This window comes from Oryzias melastigma, linkage group LG21 (genome assembly GCF_002922805.2).
Source record: "Oryzias melastigma strain HK-1 linkage group LG21, ASM292280v2, whole genome shotgun sequence".
Lineage (NCBI taxonomy): Eukaryota > Metazoa > Chordata > Actinopteri > Beloniformes > Adrianichthyidae > Oryzias > Oryzias melastigma.
Window position 1 is genome coordinate 7,760,024 of NC_050532.1, and position 19,426 is coordinate 7,779,449.

General features: G+C 35.7%; 2 protein-coding genes across 5 annotated transcripts in view; one reads left to right on the plus strand and one right to left on the minus strand.

The window, feature by feature from the left end:
* sema5ba (sema domain, seven thrombospondin repeats (type 1 and type 1-like), transmembrane domain (TM) and short cytoplasmic domain, (semaphorin) 5Ba) overlaps positions 1-2,313 on the minus strand; it is a 215,916-nt gene extending 213,603 nt beyond the window's left edge. Inside the window, exon 1 of one of the 3 annotated variants that reach the window (XM_036209693.1) lies at positions 1,811-2,313. The gene's annotated coding sequence lies outside the window, so the exon portion shown is untranslated. The remainder of the gene's footprint in view (positions 1-1,810) is intronic. The other 2 variants (XM_036209692.1, XM_024286265.2) reach the window with 2 other exon arrangements.
* A 1,844-nt stretch (positions 2,314-4,157) lies between these two features.
* Positions 4,158-19,426, plus strand: part of pdia5 (protein disulfide isomerase family A, member 5) — a 45,917-nt gene continuing 30,648 nt past the window's right edge. Inside the window, exons 1-3 of one of the 2 annotated variants that reach the window (XM_024286264.2) lie at positions 4,158-4,353; positions 11,126-11,252; positions 14,580-14,667. In XM_024286264.2, the coding sequence (XP_024142032.1) occupies positions 4,288-4,353; positions 11,126-11,252; positions 14,580-14,667 (281 nt within the window). In that variant the 5' untranslated portion in view covers positions 4,158-4,287. The remainder of the gene's footprint in view (positions 4,354-11,125; positions 11,253-14,579; positions 14,668-19,426) is intronic. The other variant, XM_024286263.2, reaches the window with a different exon arrangement.

Genomic DNA, 19,426 nt, shown 5'->3' on the forward strand with positions numbered 1-19,426 from the left:
TGGTGAATTATTAATCAGGTGACATGAAGATGCGACCTGAAACAGAACACGCTCAAGAAGAGGAGAAAGAAGGAGGAATAATGTAAAAAAAAAGAAGAAGAGGTCCAGTTTGTGCTTTGTGTAATAGCTGGGTCCCCCCTCCACCCCTGTCAAGTGCCCTCATAAGTTCATCAGAGATGAAAACCTGCTTTCCATTTGAAAGAGCCGATCGTGGACACTAAAGCCAGTCATCAAACGACAAAAGCGTTAATCATCCATAAGACAAGCATGCGGGCATGACAAAACTTGTAAGGATATATGAATATCCATCAACCGACGGGAGCGCAGCGGCGTTTTCACACGTGGTGATGAATGAGTGGGGTCAAAGCCGAGGTTGAACCTCGCAGGAGATAAATGAGGTTGTTGTGATCTAAAACAGGAGTCTCAAATCTCCTACGTTTTAAAGCAAAAGCCTTTAGCATCCGGAAAAGACAACATGCACTAATGAGCGGCGCCGTGGCAAACACCTGTTGCATTTGAGAGCCGCTAATGAATACAACCTTTACGGATGATGAAGATGAAGTGTGGCTCAGACAGAAACGAGTCGCTTTCACAGAGCCTGGCGAAGGTTACTTATGCAGGAAAATAACCTTCAAAGGAATGCAGATTTTCACTCATTCTCTTCAGTGCAAGCAATATTATGAGATAAATTTAAAAAAAAAGGAAACAAAAAAGTCATGATGGGATGTTTTTTCTTATTCTATTTTTTTGGTAGAGAGTAGGAATGTATGTCTGCTGTGTTTGCGTTTAATTCAGATGGAGCTCACAGGTTCTTCATCACTGGATGTTGAAAACTTCACCTGGAAAAGGTGTCTTTCCAGCTGCACAAAGCTGCTCAATACTGCCCTCTGTCGTTCGACTGTGAACAGATTTTAATTGTGACGATTCAAATGTAACTTTATTAATATAACTTTGTATTTTATTAAGAAACATATTGTAAATATACAGTAAGGATTGAATGTTTTCTAAACAAGCAAAGTTTGTCACACAAGTTATAGCTCCAAAAAAGTTCTCCAAAGAGTGTTTTAGAATTGTCTATTCTGATTTTAAAAAATATATTAAAATGTACACTAATTTAATAAAAGCAAAACATGATTAAATAATGAATGAGGTTTGACAATAAAAAACAAAAAAGATTTGAACAAAATGACTGCAAGTTTCACATCTAACAAGATGATTGCAATCTAAGTGAAAGTAGTAAAAAAAAAAAAAAACAAGTTTCCACTTAAAAGTTGTCCGTTTGAATTAGCTGTGGTGCAGCGTGCAGCCTAAACAAAGTGAAGTTCGAGCCCGCGCTGGTGCTGCTGTAGCAGGAACAGGCAGCTCCTGCAGTCCACAAATGCGCCTCTGATCCTGGGATGAAACGTGAGTGGAAAGTAAAACTGGCGAGACGCGAGAACAACACCTTATATCCACGCACGGATCACTTACCCCGCAGCAAAGCGAGAAGAAAACACAAGAAAAAATATCTATATAGTGAAGAACAAGAAGTGTTGTGATGATCAAATTGTGCTTTAAACGGAGCGGGACGCGGATCCAAAGCTGAATCCAGCTCTCGAGTGGTGATGTGCGCTTTTTTCTTCTATTGTGCAATTAATAAAATAAAATAAAATACACAGAATAAAGTCGAATAACCTATTGCTTGATAATTAGTAAGTAAATCTGACAAACGAGTAAGTAACACACCCAAAAAGTGCTTTGTATTAGTCATTTCAGGTATTTCACTAACAAATAAAACAAAAAAACAGGAGGAAAGTGTTTTTTCTTTTACCTTCAAGGCTGTTTAGTATTTCCCAAGTTGATGAAAAACGCCAGATTTACAAAAAGCGAACGGGACTTGCACTTTGAGCAGACCAGAAACAGGTTCGAGGGTCCGTAGATCTGCGTTCCTCTCCGCGCGACCTGCAGCCGATAACTGCGCTCTCCGCTTCACCGTCGGGCGATACCACCGGGCGGAGAGGTGGGGGGAGGACGAGTTTAAAAAAAAGGGAAAAGAGGATGAAAAGGAAGAAAGACTGGGTCGATTCGGAGGCGCAGGGAGGAGGAAGTGCGCACGGACACCCTGAAGTGATGAGAGCGTGTTGTTGCCGTTGTGCGCCGGTCCATCACACACAAGGAACCGAGAATGTTAGCGAGGTCCTGGGAGAGTCAAACGAACTCCAGGGGAAGGTTTACCCCCCATGTGGCGTTCTGGGACGCCTCCTGTTTTATGTTTTGTGTTTGTGAATGTGAGGGTAACCTGGCGATAGAACCCAAAGGGAAAAGAGCTGCTTTGTCACAGATTTGCAAAAATAAACTCATCAAATCAGGTGAATCTCTTCATATGTAACAAACACAAACATGTTTAGAAGATAATTGACTAATTGATGATAATATTCTATTTACTTTAAAAGGAAAAATTGGAGATTTAAAAAATAATAATGCTAGAAATATCCGAAAAGCAGTAAAAGCCTTATAAATGGTCTCACCCATTACACCCTGAGGCATTAGCTCCATCAGCCACCATTGGCTTTGAAAATTAATGGCAATGATTTCAGCTTTTTAAGGGTTCATTTCTTTAGTTAATCAAGTTTTGTTTATTATAATTAGGATTTTATATCTGAGAAAAATAATGGTATTTTCCAAACCATTTATAGGCTGTTGGGGTCACAGGGTTGCTGGGGCCTGTCCTAGCTGTTGTTGGGTGAGGGTGGTGTACACCCTGGACGAGTTGCCAGTCTTTCCCAGGGCCGCACATGCACATATAGGGACACTTTAGTAACCATTTAACCAAGCACGTTTTTGGACCGTGGGAGGAAGCTGGAGCACCCGTAGAGGGCCCAATGCATGAGGAAGACATGCCGGCTCCAATCAGAAGGTATGATATGAGTTTTGAACCAGGGCATTCTCACTGTGAGGCAAGGGCACAAACCACTTCTCCACTGTGCGGTCCCACATGTAGATTTAATTAAAAAATAGTTCCTAGACCATTAATGTCATGAGGTGATGATGGTGCATCAAAATCACAATGGTGGAAAATGCTTTGTTTGATTTAACTTTCTTGCATTTTTTTATACAGCAGGGGGATCTTATTTGGCACAGGGTGTTTTTTTTTGAAGGGAACTTGTATTTGTTGCTGTCAAAAATAAAGTTAAAATTCTTATGCAAAGAAAATTCTACTAAATTAGTTATTGGTTGATATTTAAAAGGCCCATTTTTTAAATAAATGGCTTACCGGCCTCAAAAACCTAAATAAAGTGTGTTTTTTAAGTTTTATCAATGAGAAACTGGACCAATCGGCTCTATCAGCGATAAAGTTTGTAGACTGCTGCCCTTGATCAAATGTGTTACCACCCAGGGCACCCACCATTTGTTATAGTCCTCTGCAATGAGTACATATTCCGTTTCATGGCCCTCATATATATACTTAAGGATAAATATACACATTGTCACATATAATCTCTCATTTGGTTCCATTTAAATCCTATTCCCCAACATGTAGGTGCATCTGCACACAATTTAAGTTCATATTCAAAAGATCTATCACAATTTATTTTTTTTCTTTGCATGTGAAAACATCAATCAATACTCATATTATTATATTTGTTCTTAAACTCCTGTGTTTGAACATTGTTTTTAGTCTAAACTGGCTTTATTTACTCCAAATATGTACACACAAAATCATTTTGTTTGCCTTATATATAATAAATTTACAATTTCCCCAGATTTTTTTTCTATATTTTAATTAAGTCATTTATTATGTTTTTGGTAATAAAATGTTTTCTGCTTCCGATAATATTTGAGCTGTACCATATCAGAAAGATTGTTTATAATATGTAATTTATATATTATTATATATTTTTTATTTTAAACCTTTTATCATAACATTTTATATAAAATGAATTGCAACAATCAGAACATGAAGTACATAAGTACACAACGTTTTCAACTACTGAGTAGTGTTGATAAAGAACTATGTTAATTGAGTGTCATTCAGTCATGAGCCAATTTACTAATTGTCCTCGAGTGTAATTAACTGAGTTGCAATATGGCTGCAATATAGAAATAATAGCAAACAACAATAGTCTTGATGTATCCATTCTTTAAACAAATACATTTTTTGATTAAAAAAAGGAGTAATAACGTGGGTTTCAGGTTCAAGTACTGGTTTATTTTACCAGGACTTCATTTCCCAGAGGCGCTTGCGCCCCGCTCGACAATCCGGGAAAATCGGAGTGCGCTTGCGTATCCAGACGTGGCAACGGCATCATGGCCTCTTGGAACCGCAACGGGAGTAGGATGAGAGAGGCGAAAATGTCCATGCTGGTGCTGCTGGTGAGTCGAAGGATTGGTGTTTTTGAATGAGTCTCGGCGGTTTGGTGTGGGGCAGGCGGGAGTTTGGGGCTCTCGCTGGTTTGGAAAGAGAAGAGAGGGCAAATGAATCGCTATGGTTCTCAGCACGTCTCCTAGCCTGCTGGTGCAGCAGGTACGGGAGGGAAGTTGACAGCCCCTGACTGAACTTGGTAGCTCAGCTATAACAAGCTAGTAAAACTTTTTTTTTTTTTTTTAATGTGGTTTCTGCTGCGCATGTGACGTGACTTGTGTTGTTTATTTACTGTTTACACAATGCAGTTTCGTGGCGAGCCTCCTGCACGCGCTGTACAATCAGTCAAAACAGACAGAAACCTTAAAAAAAAACTTTCAATGGTTTGTTTCACACACATCTGTCTAGCCAAAACAGCCATGAATCTTAGCAGCTAATCGAGAGGCTACAAAAGTCACAAAGCGGAAACGAAAGTTTATAACTCCAGCAGCTTGTGTAAGACTTAGTCATGTTATGGTAGTTTTGATTTTCGCATTTATTTGCATGCTAGATTTAAATTTGTTCTATTTTTTAAGAGCTAATTTGACAAATTAACTAATTAAAACATTAAAAGTAAAACATATATTTCAAAAAATCAATTTAACCTTATAAAAATTGACAATAATAAACATTCCACTTTTTTTTTTTTAATTGTTGCATATTTTAAATCAGGCATGTCCAAAGTCTGGCCCACATTTCCACTGGTCCTCAGGTTCTTGCTATAGCATTAATATATATGCAGCCCCAACACTTTCCTAAAAGTGTGTGTATGACTTCATGATTGGCAAAAATATGGCAACAACCTGCAGTTAGTTGATCTTTAGAGCCAAATGAGAAGAATAGAATTATGTGTTTATGCGATCAAGACTCCTGTGTTTTTTACTTCCCTATTTACAAGATTTAAATATAAAAGTTTACAGTGAGCATTTAATCGTGGACAACATGTCAATATGAACCCAAATTTATTTATTTTTTTTTTAATGTAGATAGACTTTTTCTTTATTTTATTTCTGGTCTACAAATATAAAATTCACAGTAATTTTAGTTTAAAAAAATGCAAATTTACATTACATTTAATGTGAATACAAGGATTCAAATAATGCAGGCAAATGATTGGCTCTCTCACATTTTCATTTCACCAAATCTGCCCCTCTTTGCTAAAAGTTTGGACACCCCTGTCCCAAATCCTCTGAGCTTGAGCTCCACTTTAACTATTATAGCTTTTGACACTTTAATTGACAAAAAGGATCAGTTTCTCCATATCCTATTCCGTTTCCACAGCAACAACTTGCTGGAAAAGTATGCGCTGTTAATCAGTGCGATCTGTCCAGACATTACCCTATATGTCTATTATTTTAAAATGGCAAAAATTGAGCCAATTTGTCAGCTGACGATTAATCTGTCTACCTCTAATTGCAAGTTTAGGTTCAGGATGACGGCTCGAAAGATTTTTGTCGAGCAAGACATATGAGAAGGACTAAAGTGGTTTGATTCGGCGATGAGGATTTTTTAATTATTTTAAACCCAAAGTTCTGTACAAAAAATTTGAATAATTGCACATTTTCAAGCTCACTATAGGATCTATACGTCTCAATTGAGATGAGAAAAGTGTGGAAGCTAGAGAAAAAGCAGCTCGACTTGTTTTTGTTTGTATTTAGAAACGTTACCTTGAACAAACAGGAGAAGGGATGCGTGGATGGAAAGCTAAATAAATTGAGATAAAGGTTACATTCTACTGCAAAAGTCTTTCAATTGATATTTCAGGTCTAAAACAAAACAAAGTTGCTAAAATTGTACTTACTGAATGTGATCAACCCAAATGTAAATGAAAATAATCACATTTAATGTGTGCTCCATCAAAAGACAAAGACTGTCTGAATTTAGGGACAAAATTGAGTCAGTTTCATAATAAATGAGTCCTTCAAATGTTCCTTGTAGACGTGGATCCCTCAAAGATAACTGAGGCTTTTAGCTTTGTTAGAGCAAGCAATATCATGGCATTCTTGCAACTTTACCCGCTGCTCAATGGCGACATAACCTTTTCCTGCTTTGCTTCCTGTTGTAGAGTAAATTTTACAAGCTTTGCTGGGACTCAAGTGTTTTTTTTTTTTTACACACTGTGTGCTTTTTGGGCAGGGAAACTGTTTGTTTTCCTGGCTAAAAGCCACAGCTCTTTGTAGCTAAAAGGCACCCAGGAGTTTGAATTTTAGGTGGTGACTCTGCTGTAATTTGACATGGACTTAAATCCTCAAATAGGGTGTAAAAAAAGGTAAATATTAACCATTATGGCCGTCACCAAAAAAATTCAAAACATATATTTAAGGCACACTGATAACTTAAGACTCTAATGCTGAAAATATGAGTAATGTCTCTGTTATATATCTTTACATTAAAAAATGCACTAGAATGAGATTAAAGACACTGAATTTTTTTCAGTTCTGCTGATTTCAAACTGACGTGAGAATCAGGTTGAAGAAATTATTTAATTTGTGTTTTTTATTATTAAAAAAAATAGTAGGACTTTAGTGGCAAATCTTTGTGATGTTAATCCAAATGAATAATGATATTTTTTTGTTTTTGTTTTGCACTGATGGCTGGGAAAGTTCTCACTTCTGCTCTAGTTTTCTGTTTCAATGCAGAAGAATCTGTTAGAAGCAGAATTATTTATTTGATATGTTTCGCTCTTACAGAGAAGTACAATAGCAGGAAATCTATAGTAATTGGGATTAAAATCATCCAGATAGACTGACCTCAATTGTTCCATCATATCAGCCATTGTTGTCATTATTTCTGCTTATTTTTTGTTCCTCTACTAGTGGTGGTTTTTGTTTGGGGTTGTTGCTTATCTTGTCATGTTTTGAAGAGGCGCTGCAGTGAGCGCGGAGGTGATTAACCACTGCAGCAGTTTTTTCGAGGAGAGCTGTCTTGTTGTTCGGGCCTGCCTGTCAAAACAATTTCCTACTAAAATACACACAATAATGTTTTTGCTTAGTTGGCCAGCAGGCAGATAAGCTGAACAAGTCTTCTTCTCAAATGTACTATTTTTTTCGGGGTAGTAAGTGGATAAAATATTTTAAAATAGCATTTTATTTAGTGGGGATTGTCATGCTGGCTGTCTGGAGAAAATATATCTCTTATAGGTTTTGTAACATGTTAACAGACCGCTAAAAAATCCTAATGTCCACCAAATTGGAGTTATCGGTAGCTTATATACATGTATGCATATGGAAGACTGAATATGTTCTTACACAAAATGATTTATGAATTAATTTGCACGTTTTTCTCTTTAAGCTCCTCACTTTTTAAAGTCATTTAATACCTGTCAGAGGTGAGACAGGTTCACAATTCAGGATAACTTATCTTTTTTGTTTCTAAAAATAACTGTCAAAGATGTTATTATTTTGATATTTTTACATTAATGTTTGCATTTCTAGTCTTATAAAGTTATAAACTGATCATATTCTTTCTAGAGCATTCCTTTGTGATACTTTTAGAGATCCACTCCAAAAGTAGTTTTTTTGGTATGACTTATATTTAGAAAATTAAGCTTCAATTTGCATTTCTGGGTAGTTCTTCATTCAAATTGTTGTGATTCAGGGGAAGAAACAAATATAAAAAAAGCAATAATATTTCTTGTTGTTTTTAAGTAGCATGACAAACACACATTTGTGCCAATGAAGCAGAAGGTTGAGCATTTTTTTGTGGAAATGACAGTAAATTATTTTTTAAATCTAGGCTGACACATGAAGTCAGTACATTTTTTTTATTGTGTTTTATTTGTAATAGACGATTCTTTAATTGAAGTTATTTTTGAAACTGTTTACAAAGTTAAAAAATATTAAATTCTTTATCTGATAGATTATTTAGCTAATTCACTTCTTAAGTTAATAATGTGCAGCTTTATGTGATGCCTTAAGACTTATTTTCTTCTTGTTTTTGCACTTTTCCTCATTGAGCATTCCTAATGCGTGCCCGGTATCTGTGTAACAGTGAAAAATGACTCTGTTGTACCAAATCGTGCTGGTCTACTTGGTCTCTTCACTATTGATCTACTTTATAGCAATCAGGCTTTCCACCTGCAGCATGTGTTAAAGTCTGTGGAGATAATGGCGAAGGATGGTCTTGGGAACATGCCCAAACATCACATTGCAATGCCTCTTGCATTATCACGTTTTTTCAGAAGGAAGTAATTGTGGGAGAACAGGAATAAGGAGCTGCTGTCAAGGTTCTACTGGTAGTTGGCTGAGGCGGCATCCAACCCGGTGTGTTTTGGCTTTAAAAAATGTCCATTCTTGCATTTACATCTAGAGTTTTATATATATATATATATATATATATATATATATTTCTGTATTAACCACATCTCAAATGTCACAATAATGCTACGTTGAAGCTGCGTTCGCACCGGCTCAAGTTTTTAGATTTTATTTTAGAACCAGTGGTGTTAAGCGGATGCAGTGAGCCACAGCAGATCAGCACCAGTGGATTTGAGAGGAATTTGTCTGGCTTCCCGTTATGTATTATTCTGGAAAATTACACTGTTTTAGGTGGAGATTTCGGCCTTCAGTAAGGCTGGAGATGGCTTTTTTTTTCAAAACTTCAGTTTAGAGCAAATTAATACTTTGATTGGTACAAATCAGCGACAGACATAAAAAAAAAAAATAAACTATGTTTTGGAATGCTCGGCCTTTGGAACGTCCTAATCTTAAAATAACAGTTTCTTCAATCATCAAGACTTCTGTAAAACACAAGCTGGCACTTCACATGATCATTTTTATGGAGAAACTGTAAACTTTTGTGGTTTTTATTGTTAACATGTCCGTGGATGACAATGGGCTATTCAGCCTGTGAAAAATGCTCTCTATGTCTAACATCATTAATATTGACTAATCTTATTAAGAGCTATGATTTATGTACAAAACAATGTAATTTGTGACTTAAAATGTCTTTCTAGGGAGTTTAACTTCATTGGTTAAAACATAAAACTAAAATCTTTATGTTGCATTGAATACTGACACTCTGACTTTCTCAGAATCTCTGATCAGCATTTGTATTAAGCACAGGTAGCTTTGTTTGTCTGTTACATGGTTGTCGGACATCTAATCGATATCATTTTTTTAAAAGTCCCACTTCAATCATCATTTGATCTACTGTAAAAGTAAAAGTTTAAATTGTGATTATGCGATTTTTAGCCAAAATCAAAAAATCTGTGTCGTTTTCTTGGACATAGTTTCTGCAGAGCGGCAATAGTTTATTAGAAACTCTCTTCTTAGTTGTCAGTGGGACTGTTACTTCCCATCATCCATCTTTTTACATGTTCTCCCGCTAGCTTACAGCCCCTCATGTCTCCAACCCAACATTATTGGTGGAACAAAAATGGCGACAAATTTCTGAATTATCCAGCCAGATTTCAGCGCAGACGAGGAAAATGAAGAAGTACATGGATGTATTCATCTATAAGTGGATGCATCAGAATGGAGCAGAACAGGGGGCTTGTGACCTGCCATTGTAGCTTCTACACCACAGCTACAAGCTTTTACAAATGGGAAATTTCCCTCTGCTCCTGAATGAGAGCAATTTATATAAAGGAATACTCAGAAATGCATACAATTTTCATTGAAGTGGGTCTCTAAACTTTACTTGACCAATTTAATCTAAAAACTACTCACCGCGTTAATGTGAATAAAGGAGATGAGTGGATTTTAAAAAAAAGTATTTACTAGAGGATTAATCCCTTTCAAAGTTCCATCTTTGATTAGCTGTATTCTTTGGAAAGGAAGACATTGTTGGCATAACTCCCTTGTGCACCACAGAACTTTTGAATATTATTGAGAAAAAGAAGTGTCACTTAACCACAATCACTTTATTATTGAGTTATTTTCTATGAGTAATGTGAATCCATGAAGAAAGACAATACTCACCAGTTCATAATCTTACTAATGTCTTCTGATTTAAATTGAGGTTTCTTTTCTTTTCTTTACTGGTGGAAAACAAATGACAGAAACACCACATCTTACAGTCCAAGTGTTTTCACTCAGAAGAACATCTAGTTGGAATTAAAAAGGAAAACGAGGCAGACAGATGCTTGTTTTCATTCTGAGTGATGTCACTCATCCGACTCAATCCGCTGAGTGAGCAGACGAGGTCTGGCATCTAATTTAGTTCTCTGTGCACCTTAATGAGGGACTATTTAATGAATGGTGATGGAATGGAGAAAATGAGAATGCATGGAAACAGCCCACTGGGGCTGAAGCACAACCCACTCATTTTTACATTTTTGAATTTAATGATTAAAGTACACAGCTCACTCCCATGTGTTTGTTTCCTGTATTATTTATTGGAGTTAATTATATTGAAGGAACTATTGACATGATGGAGATGTTCCTCAGTAAACTCTGACAAATTTCATATACACTTTTGCTTTATGTTTTAGGAAAAGCTCAAAACTGCAGTATATTTAGAAGCTGTCTAAAGAAATATTTAAATACTAAAGTTATAAAGTATGTATATATATTATTGCCTTAGATTTACACAGTAAAACTGATGTTTTAAGTTGAAACTGATGAGACTATGATGAAATTATACAAAGAAAGTGGAATTAAAATGGTAAATGAACATAAAATGTTCGATTGTTGGATTGTTTTTGCTTCTTTATTTTATGTTATGAACAAATTGAATTTTCAAAATCTAAAAGTAACTTTTTTTTTTTAATTTAGAGCGTTTAACTTGTCTCTGTTTTTCCAGTTGATGCTGCTGTCGGCGTTGGACGCTGTCAAAGTGTCTCCTCTAATAGAGAAAGTTGGGGACCACAAAGACTTCAAGAAGCTTCTCAGGACAAGAACCAACGTTCTGGTGCTCTACACAAAAACAGGTACCGTTTGGATGTATGATGACCTGAAATATAACACTTTCCACTCTAAAATATATACATTTTTGCATTTTCTTACAAGACCAATTCAGATACAGTTTTAAAACGGTCAAAAGAATTGAATTATTTCAGACAAGGCTTCTTTCTTCTCCTGTCTCAGGCCAGCCAGTCACATGAGATTGTGAACAACAAGAGAGAAATAAATTATTAGTCCCATGCTCTCCAGAAATAGTCTTTACATCAAAACTGTGTTTACATAACTTAAAATATTTTTCCACATTAAATATGAAATCTAAGAACATAATGGTAATTCTCTTAACATCTGTGCTTGAATCACACAAACTAAATACATTAACTGGAATAACAACACTGATGAAAAGGAAGCCAGACCAATATTTCACATTAAATTAATTAAAGCTAGGTATTACCATCAACACAGCCCCATTAAATTTCAATTAATTTGTCGAATTTTAATTACAGAACAGCTTTTTTTTATTTAGGTTGTTTTTCACAGTCAGTGATTTGAATAGAAGGAAAGTTAAACTTCCATTGAAAAAAATAACGAGTTCTTAATTGCTGATTTTAGTGTTCAAATTTGCTTTAACACCTGATTCCTTTCACACCTTTGGGGTAAAACAGTAAACTTTTTTTGTTCATGATTGAAGTGTCAGGATGACTGTCTGATTGTCTACATTTATACTTGTTTTGCACATTTTATGAGCCTTGTAGCTGGTCGGAGACTCAAAGTGCTCTTTAGTGTTTAGAAAGATCTGCCATTTATATACACTTTGCAAGGTTGGAGACTTCCCTTTGCTGTCATTAAACCAAATGACCAGGCCACCCAGAGACAAATTACTTTTTATGCTTACACTACGGCCAAACCGGTCCCATAACATTATACTGTAAACGGAGAGCGAAAAAAGTGAGAGGCAGCAGAATTGGCCAAGACAAAATAGAAAATATGCATTTGTATTAAATATTTAAACGTTTTTTTTTTTTTATAAAAAGAAATGTTGATTTTCTTTTAATAAAAATATATCCAAGAAAAAGTAATTCAGGAGAACCTTCTACTACGACAGTATGTTTTAAGATGAATATTAGTTTATTAGCTTAGAAACAGTTTAGTTGCTAAAAACAAGCTGAAATAATTATTCCAATCATCTGTTTTGAAACAAAAACATGTGCTCCAGGAGGTTTTTTAGTTTGTATTGTTTCTCCAACAAGAAGATGTGATGCGAATGAGCTCAATGGTCTGGTACAGAGAGGCCCTCACTAATGGCTCCTTCCAGAGGACCCGTACTGTGCTCCATAAGCGCCAGCAGCCTGTCAGAGCTCCACAGCCTCTTGCTTGTTTCACGATTCACGAGGCACACCAGCTCAGATGTACTGGTTGTGGCTTCCATAGATTGAGCTCCAGCTCTGATTGATCAGAGGCTGATGGTTCATAAAGACCCACCTTCAAAGACAGCAGAGGATTCTCTCCTGCAGGTTTTGATCTTCCCACCTCTTCCAGCTACTTCATTCTTTTTCTCACTTCAGCAATCACAGTGCTGCTCTGCCTCTGACTCATTAACACTGTCTGAAACCCTTTTTTTCAGACACTTGCCTTGCTTTTTTTTTTCTTTTGGTTTAATCAAAACCGCAGCAGTGTCCCTGTTTATTTGCTTGAGCTTTCATGAAGCTTTGAGCTAAAAAAGAGCAAAAGTAGAGATGTATTTGAACTTTCTTGACTCTAAAGCTGTTCCAATGAGAGGATACTGTTTGAAGTATTTTGTCAAAGCCAAATGTAAGTGAATTGTGTAACTAAATTACCTCCTTTTTGATGCTCATATTGTTTTGTTTTTTTACGACTTAAATTCTAAAAGTAAAAACCTTTCAGAACATCACTGTGTAGAGTTGTACTGGTTGTTTAACGTGTTTATATGAGTTGTTTAAGTTAGGCTCTTATATTAACTATTTGGATTAAAAAATACAGTTTGAAAGTACTTTAACATTTTAGCATTCATATATATTAATGACATAAATCCTGCAATGTTTGATTTAAAAAAACAGTCAATGTGCATGAAAATTAACTTTTAATATTTTTAGAACTGGAGACTAAACTACTTTTTTTTATGGATATTTCATCTAAATTCTCAATTACTCACTGGCGAAAACTATTCCCAACTTAATTGCTATCTGATATTTCTTTTGCCAAAAAAAAAAAACAACTTTTGAATAATTATAAAAGCCTTACGAGATGTTTGGAATAAAATGCATGAATATGAAGAAACAGAAACCTGTATCATCTACAGTTATTAAGCATCAAACTGTATGAAATGTGTCTAACATTTGTGTTGAACTTTATTAGAAATTTAGTGTCAATAAAGTTTTTTTTACCTGCATTGTAAATATGTCTCATCTTTAGCAATTATATTTTTTTCTGCAGTTCTGATTCCTGCTAGATTAGTACTCAGAAATGTGCTAAAGCGCTTGTTTTGACTGAGATTTATGTAATCGATTTCCTTGTAATTGATTTATTTAAAGGTTTAAACAGATTATACGTAGTTTATCTGCTCACTTGAGATATAATTACTTAAACTTTATTTTAATCGCAGATATCAGTTGGTTCAGTAAACTGTTTCAGAGGGATTCAGGGCTCAATAAGGAGACTCATGACATTGAGTCTGAATTTATTAAGTATTGGACTTCCTGAAACATCGAAAGGCTATTTTTGATCAGGTAAAACACATTTACTTTCAGTGAAATAATAACATCACAACATTATGTACACAATACAGTTCTTATTTTATTCAGTCAAGACAGCGCACCGCTTTATTCTGCTTTACTGGAAAAACAAAAATCGTTACGTTTTTTCAGTGTAGCACTCAATACCAGGTTGTCTCTTTTTCTAAAAAGCAAAGTGTTTACAGCTACTGTGTTTTCTTACTGATAAACACCATGCATTTTTAATTGTTAAGACATTTTTCTTAGTGCCTCAGGATACATTTGTCTCTCTTTGCTGGAAATGTAGTTTGCTTTAGCATTCATTGTATAATCCCTCCATCTTTTGGAGGGTCAGTCTTTTGTGAGATAAAAGCTGAAGTAACACTAGCCACTCCCCTAAACCCTTCCTGTCAAAGGCTTGAGAGAATGCTCCTCCATCTCCACTCTAACCCAAAGTCCCTCATCTCTTTTGTTTTCAGCAGACTATTGAGCTGCACTGTAACTTAATTCCTCTACACCGTATTTGACATGACAGTGTCTTCTCTGTCTCGTGGCTCGGGATTGTCCTGAGCTGTTTAGCAGCTTCAGTGACCAGACTGATCGGAGATTATTTTCTGTCCGTAGCAACGTCGGGAGACTCCCATTTGAAGCTGCTGTCCGATGTTGCACAAACAGTAAAAGGCCAAGGGACCATTGCCTGGGTCAATTGTGGGTAAGTAGTCATTTGATTTAAAAGTAAGACAACATAAAATGCTCCTTTTAAAAAAGAAAAAAAAGGTCTGCACGGGTACAGTAAAATTGTAGTGGTTCGGTATATGCACAGCAAACCACAATCACAAATCAAAAGGCGGACTTACGAGAGCCTGATTGTAAAGAGCGTTGTGTGCTTCTCTTCTATCTCCACCACTGACTGTATATGAGAACTGGACTGAGTGAGTGTGACACGACTCATAGAAAAGTCGATTCATTTTTTTTGCCTTGCGGACGTCGCCATGTTGGAACCAGAAGTCCACAATAAGCAGTGATTGGTTCAAGTTGGTCTTAGTTTACATTTCTATGGCAACCACTCTCACCAATCAGCAGTGAGCTTGTTGGAAGGCCACATTCCTACCATTTCAGGAGAATCTGTCAAAGATTTTGGTACTTCCTGTTTGGAATGTGAGGGAGGAGGAATCACTCAGTCCGTTTCTCTTATGCAGTCAATGTTCTCCCTCAGCCACATAAACACCTCTATTACTATATCACAAGACTGTCTCATATATATCACATGGCAAAAACACTATAAATGCTTGGCTGATTTATAACATTGCTAATGACACATCACAGTGGGGCTGAAAAGATGGTTTGTGTGGGTTTGTAAAAACAGTCTATAAATACAGCTTTTGCCATCAGCATCCAATAGCCTCTAATAACAAAACGTATTTATAACTGTATTTCAATCTGTACTTACAGAATATCTACAAACCTACACAATAATAGGACAATCCGGAACTTGTTTTTCTGAATTCCACTTTCATCGTCAATTTTCATTGAGATCTAGAACATTTTAAATAACTGATTCCTTTTTATATTTGCTATATCTTATTAGATGCTAACATGCTTTCTTAACCACTTTATTTCCATGGGAACTTTGCCAAAAGTGAGGCTATATGTGAATGAAAGTTTGTGACTAAATGTTTAAAAAATATATATTTTCTTGTAAAAAAAATAGTTTTTAAGTCATTTAAGTTTAACTTGTTTCTGCCTTAATTTGATCTTTTTTTAACAAAGATTTTAACATTCAAAAGCTGGAGCTCTGACTTACACAGGCGTTTATCTGCCTGTTCTTAAAGCAGTATGAATTTACATTCATAAGTGTGAAGTGTTTACATATTTCCAAACTCACTTTTAAACAAATCAAATTGCAAAAAATTTTGTTTGGTGCCTGTAAGGAGGCTTTGTTTGGACAATTCTACTGATTTAGGACATTTTAGATAAATCATGTTATTTTATGGGTGCAGTTTATGAAGCTGAAAGTTTCAAAACTAGTCAACATTTTTATGGTTTCTAGATGTTCTGTAAGTTTGCCTTCAGTTTGGGTTTTTTTTTTCTTTGAGGTCATTTGGCGTTAGGCGTCCTGTTTTTTCTCTGGTTCATGGTCTTTTCAGGAACAATGGAAGGAACCATTGTCTCTCAGTCTGCATGCAAGTTCTCTGCAAGGAGGCCTTGCTTTATGCCGCAGTGGCCTTTTAGGCAGTAACAACAGGCTAAACTCCAAACTTAAAGTGCCATTAGTTGAAAATTGTTCTCCACATGCGACCTTCTGCTGTGTGCTGCAGTCACAACCACTCTCAGGAATCCTGTGGTGGTCATCTCAATTCTAAGGCGTAACTGGGACAGCTAAGTTTGAACGGTACTTTTTGACAACAATCAGATTCACTTGCTAAATATTTTTCTTGTATTATCCAGCCTTTTGATAGACAGAATCAAATGTATAGGATTTTTTTGGGGAAGTGATAAATACAGATGCTCTGGAGATTCAGGGCCTTTTTACTTTGGTCGTTCTTTTCACACACTATTCTTCATTTGTTTTCAACATACCAGTCTACCCTTCAACAGTGTGAACTGTCTTACTGGCTAAAACAAAAAGTGTGTCATACAACAGGAGGCCAAGAGAGAAAACGTGTAATTCGTTTTTGTCACTCGGTGCTCATTCCAGCGTACAGAACGTGTCTCAAGCTCCTCCGAGATGAAAACCAAACAGAAAGAAAAAGAAGGACCAGTTAGTACTCCACTTAGAATACCAAATGTTTACCTGTCTGTTAAAACCAAAGCTTGTCTTCTTCAGTGTTTTTGGAAATATTAGAATACTTAATGTTGCCGACAAATATTGTCAAGAGTATTTCTGCTAAAGACATCTTTTAAAAAAATGTATGCTTAGCCAGATTTCTACTGGGTTTATCACTAAAGGACACAGATCGAGTCCCAGGATCTGCTGCAAGGTATTGTGCTTTTTGGCATGTATTTCTACCATCCCAAATGGACCGGTTCCAAACCAAAATTCCAGCTGAGACCTCATGGCGGACAGAGGGAGAAAGAGACCAAAGTGCATAGCGCAGCGTGAGAACTGTCAGCTCTGCCAAAGAAGAGAGTCACCAGGGCCAGAATGGCACACTTTGAACAGATGAGAGCAATCTGAGTGTTGGCCAACTGGGTTCCACCAGTGGGATGCATGATCTCATACAGGAAAGAAAAACAGAGTAGAGATGCTTTTTTTTTTCTCCCCAAATCCTCTAGAAATTTAGAGGGGACAGAAGATTACTGTGTGAGCGGTCTTGTCAAAAGCAATTAAATATTTTTTTTTTCTCCTCTCTAGTCATACTTCAGAAATAACAGTCTTTTATTGTTAGAACAGGCAAAAATAGTTATTAGAAAATATTTTTAATCCAACAAAAAAAATAATTCCCATTAGTTCATTCAAAATTTGCCATTGAGTTGTTGGCGCAGAAGTAAGGCTGCACTCATTTCCCATCATCCCTTTGATAACACACTCTCCCGCTAGCTTACAGCCCCTCACAACCCCAACCTAACATTACCACTGCAAGAAAAGTGGTAAGCAATACTGGAGCTCTGCAGTCGTACAGTTTTAAGGAAAACAAAGACGTTCATGGATCTATTTGTCTGCAAGTGGATTCATTGGAATGGAGTGGTGCAGGGAGCTACAACTACAAACCTTTTCAAACGACATTCTTTCGTCTGGTTCTGATTCACAATGATTTGAATTAAGAAAAAATACTAGTTTTGTTTATATAAAATTAGAAAAATGCCACAAGGACATATTAAAAACACCAAAAACATAATTCTCATTGGAGTTGGTCTTTAAAATATTCATCCTATTAAAAAAAAAAAAAAAAACATGCAGACTTTGCTATATAATAAACACACTCAGCATGGCTTCCGTTTTACACAGTTTGTTAGTTTATTAGCTTTAAGAAAAGACAGACAATGCTGTTAAAATACGCTATCAAGTTTTTTCCTCCTTCCTTTTTGTTTAAAAATAACTGAAGTGGTAATCATTATTATGTCTCTGTTGGCATATTAAGGCAGCAGTTCAGAAACACAAAGGTTTAATGTCTGCTGTCGACTTAACTCACATGAAAGAGTGAAAAGATGAAAGTACCATCTAATTATAGAACCTGGTGTGTGGGTTGCTCAAACTGTTTGATAAAAGGTAATTTTCCATGAATCACCTGGTATTTTAATCCAATATTACGTTGGTTATTTTGCTGATTTTGGGTGGCCGTGCTGCAGAGGTAGAACAGTCGAGCTTTGATGGAAGGATCACAGGTCGGGTTCCTGCCTTCCCAACCCGTGTATCTAAATGCCCAAAGGCAAGACGATGAACCCCACATTGCTTCAGGTGCTTCAGGTTGGCTTTGGAAGACATTTGAAAATCCAAAAGTCAGATACTATTAAATCAATAGTTCTTGTCTTTCACATTTTTTTTTCCTTTTTTTGTATCTTAAAATATTTGTTATTATATATTTGTAATTTGTTAGATTTGAAGATTTAGTTACAAACACATGGATTTGAATTCCTTATATTGACAAATGTTTAGTTATATTTTTGTACTCGCCACACTTTAAGTCACATATAAATTCTATTGTTAATAGTATTTCTTAAAGTACCTTCTAAAAATAAAAGTAGCTTCTCTTTTTATAAATTTTAGGTCAATTTTATTCAGTTATTTGTGTGTTTTTTATTTGTATTTGTTGTTTCGTGTTGTGGCAGCCGTTGGAACAGCTAGGAGTAGCAAATTTATCGTGAATCAGGTTACTGCACGTCATCTCCAAGTGTGTGTAGAGGTTACATCTGCTCCTGTTGTGTCCTGTTGCTGCCATCTGCCATCTGTAGTTTGGCCTAAAATAACTAAATTATGTACACTACCTGCAGCACTTTCTGACAACTTGTGTACAAACATAAACGCATTTTAGATCATTCTAAATGAAAAATTAACTGTTTTCTTCTGTTAAAAATGAATAAATAAGTCAATTGGTTAAAAAAAAAAATCTACAAACTAATAAAACCTTAGATGAAACTTTATAATTTTCCATTTATCAGTTATTAAAAACAAATGATGCATTATGAGAATCAAAATATGTCTCCATACAAACCAACAAGCAAAAGTTATTTTCTGTTTTACAAAATAAACAGTATAACATAATTTATTCAGGCAACTATAAATTAAAACCTTTAAAAGAGATCTTAAAAACTTTGAACAATGGCTGCTGTCAATGAACTCCGACAGAACTGAATGGGATTAGCAATGATTTTAATCCATTTAGAGGTTTTATTTGTTTTTAAAAAAACAAATAGCATTTATAGATCCATGGTGGCATTATAATACAGTCCTGTATTTTAATCATAGAACCAAAGAATTTATCATTAATGCATTAATTTCTCTACACACCAAAATATTCTAGTGAAAAATA